Source organism: Neltuma alba, unplaced genomic scaffold (genome assembly GCF_004799145.2).
Source record: "Neltuma alba isolate B1F8T4 unplaced genomic scaffold, ASM479914v2 tig00010280_pilon, whole genome shotgun sequence".
In the NCBI taxonomy this organism is placed as follows: domain Eukaryota; kingdom Viridiplantae; phylum Streptophyta; class Magnoliopsida; order Fabales; family Fabaceae; genus Neltuma; species Neltuma alba.
In genome coordinates this window covers 1,565,121-1,571,935 of record NW_021635203.1, presented here as the reverse complement: position 1 = coordinate 1,571,935, position 6,815 = coordinate 1,565,121, and the positions used below count along the sequence as shown (strand labels likewise).

At 32.1% G+C, this 6,815-nt stretch overlaps 1 protein-coding gene across 1 annotated transcript; it reads right to left on the bottom strand.

The window, feature by feature from the left end:
• Nucleotides 1-310: 310 nt before the first annotated feature.
• On the bottom strand, nt 311-3,700 carry LOC114755521 (amino acid transporter AVT1I-like). Its single transcript, XM_028944409.1, has 3 exons — nt 3,601-3,700; nt 988-1,595; nt 311-835 (listed from the first exon to the last, which is right to left on the bottom strand). The coding sequence occupies exons 1-3, from the start codon at nt 3,698-3,700 to the stop codon at nt 311-313; spliced, it is 1,233 nt and encodes a 410-aa protein (XP_028800242.1).
• Nucleotides 3,701-6,815: the final 3,115 nt, after the last annotated feature.

Here is a 6,815-nt window from a genome sequence, read left to right as displayed (position 1 = left end):
CTATCAAACCTCCACCATATATTCTAGATTGTTGTGTTAAATGGGAATACATCTAGATAACAAAATCATTAATTTGATGCCTTTGGATGTTCTAGTTATTTCTATTAGACATATAGCATGTCAATAAATTCTTCCAAAGAGACGTGTCAGAAGCTGTTAGGGAAGCTGGCTAGCATCAGTCACAACTAACACTTGTATGCGTTGTTTATAGCTGGTTAACAAAACAAGTTGCAAGAGTTGTTACATGTATTTATTGATCTTTGTAAAATTCTTTTGCATGGAACGCAACAATCTTGCATTCAGTAGACTTTCAAGGCTTATGAAGATGATTCACTATTTGCCTCACAGAGTTGTAGGTACCCATCATAGCAATGAACGGTCCGATCAGCAGAATGCCTATAATGATAATCAACTCAAAACCAAATCTTTGAGCAGCCTTATTGATCTTTAGGTAACACAGGGAAGGTAGCAATAGTGAGCCAGTAATACCTAAGAAAGCACCAGTAAAAGCCATGAGGTATCCAAAAAAAGGAATGAATAACGCAACCACTACTGTGCTTGTCAAAATGCTTGTTCTAATGATTATGCTAATAGGCCTGCTCTTCTTATGAAATGGCATTTTGCTCTCAATAGCATTAGCAATTGGACTAATTAAAATTGCATACTTAGTTAAGGGGTTAACTAACGTAGTGTATATCGCTATTTTGGTGCTTATTTCTCTTGCTGGAAGATTTAAGGTCACTTGAGACTTCAAATATTCTCCAAATATCATATAGCCTATGATGGCCATTAGTCCATAGGTTATGGTGCTTAAGATAAAGCAAACAAGCAGAACCTGCAATTGAACAAATAAGTAATTCAATTCTATCCTCAAATGTGCAAATAAAAATGCGAGAGATTATGATTATTAAAGATGATAAGGGAATCTAGTTAAAATTTTCTGTTTTCAAATTTTAATCTTGTAAATTTTGCATGACAATATTTTACCTTAGGAAACTGGCTTGTATGTTTCATGGAACTGCGTAGGGTCGGAAACACAGCATGGCCACAATAGCAAAATGTAAAGAGACTAGTGGAAGTAGTCAATCCTCCCCAATTCACCATTTTTCCTCTTTCATGAAACCCTGGACCATCAAAAGCTCCAACCCACATTATACAACCAACTAGATTAATTGAAGCTAGAACACCACCAACAGAAGCATAGGCCAAAATCCCTAAGCTTTTGAGCCATGTGGTTGGTAATATCACTACGGCTGTGAGAATCACAAAGCCTTGCTTCCCTGCAATTTTTAGGCCACAAACTTTAAAGCCCATGTTTGGGAATAACTTGTCCATGTTGTCACCTTCCAATATAAGAACCCCTGTGGCCACCAGATATAGCTCAAGGTATATGAAAATGGATACTATGAATCTGCCTTTATACCCAAAAGCCTCCTCTCCTATATCAGGGTAGGATTTGATGTGGGGGTGTCCATCCATACACCGATGTAGAAGCAGCCCTGTGTACCAACAGAGAACTGCAACGAGAAGTAGCAGAATTAAACTCAACCACCCTCCCTGAGAAAATGCATAGGGCATTGAGAGTACACCAATACCTGAAATTATTCAAACCTAGTCCTGTTAGTAATATCATGAATAACTTATTATTAAACGCCTAAGCTTAAATAGTTAAAATAGGCCAAATTAACTTTGAAAGTTCCAAACTTTTGATCTCCACATTTTTCCCCTGTTATATGGTTCAGTGATCAACTATTTTGTGGGTGCATGTGTGGGTGTGCGTGCATGCGCATGCGTGTGTGTTTGTGGGTGCGTGTGGTACGTGTGTATGTGTCATCCATATTGGAATATGTTAAAGCATACTATTGTCAGTTATCTACAGCTTTCTAGTTTTGAACGCATATAAATGTTAGATATGAAATTATGGATCTGAAGGGTTTAATTATGTGTATTCGAAGGTGAATAGCACAAGTTGATGTCACAGATGGGGCACAGGTGGAGTTGAACAATAGGTCTCAATATGGTCCTTTATATTATATGGAATGTAAGAAATGGAGTGGTTCATGGTACATGTGTGGTGGATCGTGGAAATGTGTTGGCGGTTTATTCTAAATTCTTTTGGGATGATTTTTTTAATTTGCCTAAGATTTTGCGTTCTCAACTAAGGATAAGTAATGAGAGGAAAAGTAAATTTGTTAAGAGGAAGAGCATGTAGTAGATGATCTGGTAAAGGATTGGGTACTGCTATGGAAATGGAAGGTTTTCTAGAAGCGCAGGGGAAAAAATTACGTGATCGTGCAAAGGTTTTCCACCTGGAACGTTTTTGTGGGAGTCAAGATATGAGGACATTTGTTATTCCAGTAAGGCTGTAGCAACATTGGAATGGTTAATGGTGGCGGTAAAATCAGAATCCCAGTTTTGCCCGTTTTGAATGGCTCCTATGGGTATTATATTTTTATCACGATCGATCTTTTTGTTGTGTAGAATGCCATGTTCATGTTGAACTCTACATTATACTACCTCCGATCTTTGAAACAAAAGCTAATTACTTAATTTGAGTAGATTAAGAAAATTAGTTAAATTAGTTATTTCTTCCCTTAAGTATCCTTGCTAATAATATGTATTAGTTAGAACTATTATTTGATGAAACTTTTTAATATGTGCAACTATTACAAATACTATCTTAGGACAAATGGATAAAAATAAAAGACAAAGTGGATTAGGGTCTTATATTTAAAAATAAATTGAATGTCAAACTAGCTCTTATATTAAGAACCGGAAGTAGTATTGACTTCTATTGAATGGGAAAAAAATTTCATGTTATCAAGAGTTTTGGCAGTTCTGAACTTTTGATCTTCATGTGTTTTCAAAGAAGAAATATAATTTTTAAAAAGTCTAATAATAATTGAATGATAAGTTTCAGCACAATAAATTACGACAAGATTCACCTTAGTTGCATGTAACTAGAATTTTTGGTGACATTTTGTTTTGGGACCTCAGTAATTTTCATTTTGTGCATTTGGTATGAGGGAAATGAAGGGGAAGTCACGAGATGAAAAATTTTAATTAATTTTAAAAAATTGAAGAAGGGAATTAAAAGCTTTTAATTAATTTTTATTATCTTTTTATCTTTTTCTCATCATTAAAATTATAAAACCCACTTTTTTAATTTTTTTTAAATTGAGGTTATTAAATTTTTTTCTCCTCTCTCCTTCTCCCCATTTTCCTTATAGCAAACATAAGGTTAACCATCGTATTTTAAACCAAGTGGCTCCATGATGAATAACTTAAAGAACACTATAAGAAAATTCAAATAAATAGCAATCCAAAATTTCAAAGTAAATAAGGTTCTGAACTTTGATGTCTGAATTTTTCATGCACGCTAATCCAAGACCTTTATGTTTGTAAGGTTTTGCCAATTCTTTCAGAGTATTTCTTTTTTTTTTTTCTGGTGATATTCTTTCAGAGTATATCTTACTATTCACGTTGTCCTAACTTCCACGAGCTAAAGAAAACATTTTCAACAATATAATTATGGTTTTGTAATTCTGAGAAACATACGACGAAGGCATAGCAGAGGCAGAGAGAGAGAGAGAGAGAGACCTGCTAAGGCATTGAGTCCATTGAAACAAGTTTTGAAAAAGGTAGTTCCTCTTCTGGACTGCTCTGAATGGTGATCTTCACATTGGTTTTCAATCTCCATGTTGTGTGTTTTTACGCAAACTAATACTGTCTTACTCTCTTTATATAGGGCTTTATTGATGTGCCAATAATTCAAACTTTATTGATGTCCCAATAATTCAAACAAGTTTTATGCGCTATGAAAATAAGTTATTCTCGCCGAAAAAGTAGTCATAGACACTAGTTAGTGGACTAGTGGTTTCACTCGGCATAAAACATTGAGAATAAGAGATAAGGATTGGGATTGAGATTGAAAAAACCATTTAAAAATTTTTAGTATGAGCAATTTCTTGTTAAATAGGATTAGACAAATCAATGTAAGTGAGATTGGAGAATACCACCCATTCTTATGGTATTCCCCAATCCCACCTATATAGGTTTGTCCAGTTCCAAGTAACAAACAATTCTTTATACTAAACACTCTTTTAATAGATTTTCTTAATTCTAATCCCAATTTTTACTTATTTTTTAAATGCTTTGTATCAAATGGGACCAATATGTTGTGCCTTGCCCAAAGACAAGTCTACTGCAAAAATTGAAAACAATAGTCACATGAAGCTGTTAATATTTTAAATCATATTCTAGTATATATATTCTACTATATATATTTTCAATGTTTTGGAATTAATAAATAAATACGACATATCGGAAGCTATTGAGTCAATTTAAACAAAACATAATTAATTAAAAAGCAAAATAAAATTTGAATATTTGGATTAGAAGAGTCCCAAAACTGTTGCTAGATATGTGGTAATTAATTACATAACTGATTTGTATTGATATAGTTTAAGTATTTAACATGATTTAGAGAGAAAGAGAATAGGGTAAGAAGAGTGAGGTGTGGCCTAGATGTATCAAATATTAATAGTAGATACTAGATACTCTTTTTGATGTTAAATCTTAAAATTAAATAACTAATATATAAATATTAAGAAAACTAGTTAAATTAATTATTTTTTAAAAATTGTGTGTTGATCTTTTTTAGATATATATCCTCTTTAATCATTTATAATAGAAAAAATAACATGAAAACCTTTCTTTAATATGTGTAAATTAATAAGAGTACTTTTAGGGGAAAAAAAACTAAAGTAAATCTTAACCAACTTTTACGCGTTTACATTATGTTTCGATGGGATAAAAAGAAAAAAGGAAGAGGGTCAACAAGTAGGTAGAGGGGAAAATGGGTTTTCTCTTATTTGAATTAGAGGAGAATATAAGGGGAGGAGAAAAGTGGAAAGAAAAAAAATGGTTCGAGTCCCATGTGATTCGAAGTCTAGTTTGGAACCTCTCATCTTTCCTTTACATTTTTTTCCTCTTTTTTTTTCTTCTAACTATTAGATTAATACCTTAATGGTTGAGATTTAACCTTTTTTTTAAGACTCTCATTAAAATATTAAATTATAAAAATAAACAAATAATAAATTACAAATTCTATTAAAATTTAATTTCAATGGTTTGCAAATGCCCTAAATATTTTTTTAAAAATTTTATAAATAATTTATAAAAATTAAAATCTCAACCATTAAAATATGCTAATCCTGTGGAGTTTCATGTGTTTTTCTTCCTAAATTTTCTCTCCAATATTAGAGAGATTTTTGGAAGAAAACTATTTTCCCAAACTTACAATCCTACCCTCGCTTGCCCCATTGTAGCTCCAGGCCTCCATTCCACCCCAACATTCAGCTACTGTTTCCCGGTGGCCTTCTGGCATTCGTTCATTGAGTGTTACGATCTGCGTATAAATACGTGTTATATTCTTCATATATATATATATATATATATATATATATCTATTATGCAGTTTCAGTCTTCCAAAAAGTTCATAATACCAGGATTTCTTGACATAACTCTAATTATTTTGAAAATTTTTTTGATATTAATAAATCATGATACAGTTATTAATATCATGATATAAAATCCCTCATAACTTCAGGTCAATTACATATAACCTCATTGATGTTTTAAATTTTAAATTTGACCTCACTGACAATTTAATTTTAGTTGTTAAGCCCCCTTCTGTTAGTTTGGCCGTAACTTATTGACAGAAATTGCCACGTCAAATTAATGAGGATGAAGTGACATCCTACATGTTATTTGTCTCAATTAATAATTTTATGACAATTATATTTTTCATATACAGGTTAAAATGTCATTTTAGGATTAAAAAAAAAAAAAAGCCCTAGGCTCTTTTTTCTTTTTTTTTGGTGAAAAGCCCTAGGCCCCTCTGCGTCTTCTTGATTGTGGCAGGCTAGCATAAATAGAAAGCTCCTACGTGCTTGCTGCATGTTACTGTGAGCACCTCCCCATCGGCTCAAACTTGTCTCCCCACTCTCCGGTTTTTTTTTTTTTTAATTTGGGTAGACAAATCTTTCCACCTTTTTTTAATCATTAACCTCCATAAACCTAAACCAAAAGCAACATAATACTACCTCCACTTCTTAATATAAAGGCTAGTTGACTAATTTGAGTAGATTAAGAAAATTTATTAAGTTAGTTATTTGTAATAAATAAATATTGTCCTCCCTAAAATACCCTTGCTAATCATACGTATTAGTTAGAACTATCATTTGATGAAACATTTAACATGTGCAACTATTACAATAACTATCTTACGAAAAATAGATAAATATGAGAGACAAAACGAATTGAGGTATTATATTTATGACCAAATTAAAAATTAAATAACTCTTATATTACAGATTGGAGGTAGTAGTAGTTAACACTGGCCGATCACCGATCAAGCAATAATAGAACTGATCTACTCCACGCAAACTTCCGCTTCTTGTTATATGTCTATTTGATCCATTGAATAACTCATTCTTTTTTTTTTTTCTGAATAATAATATTTGCTAATAGCTTTCACCACGGAATATAGAAGGCTTGGAAAGAATCTTTCTTCGAATTGATAATGAGAAGAGCAAAGTTTTTTTTTTGGTTCATTTTCCAGAATTGAAAATCATATTATCCTGCGCAAGGAAATGCAAAGGGACTGATAATTAGGCTTTTAATTATATTAAAATAATCATGTTAACATTTTTTAATTTATAGAGATGCCATGTTGGATGTCACATCCAGTAATATGGCATTTAGGAATAGGGATATTCCTAAATAATTAAAAGTCAAAAATGATAAGGAGA

What these genes read in the sequence shown, in the direction of transcription:
- LOC114755521 (XM_028944409.1), bottom strand. Translation starts at nt 3,700, where the DNA reads ATGGAGATTGAAAACCAATGTGAAGATCACCATTCAGAGCAGTCCAGA. An exon ending in TGGACTCAATGCCTTAGCAG is followed by an intron (nt 1,596 to 3,600) that starts GTCTCTCTCTCT and finishes GAATAATTTCAG; the next exon opens with GTATTGGTGTACTCTCAATG. An exon ending in ATACAAGCCAGTTTCCTAAG is followed by an intron (nt 836 to 987) that starts GTAAAATATTGT and finishes GTTCAATTGCAG; the next exon opens with GTTCTGCTTGTTTGCTTTAT.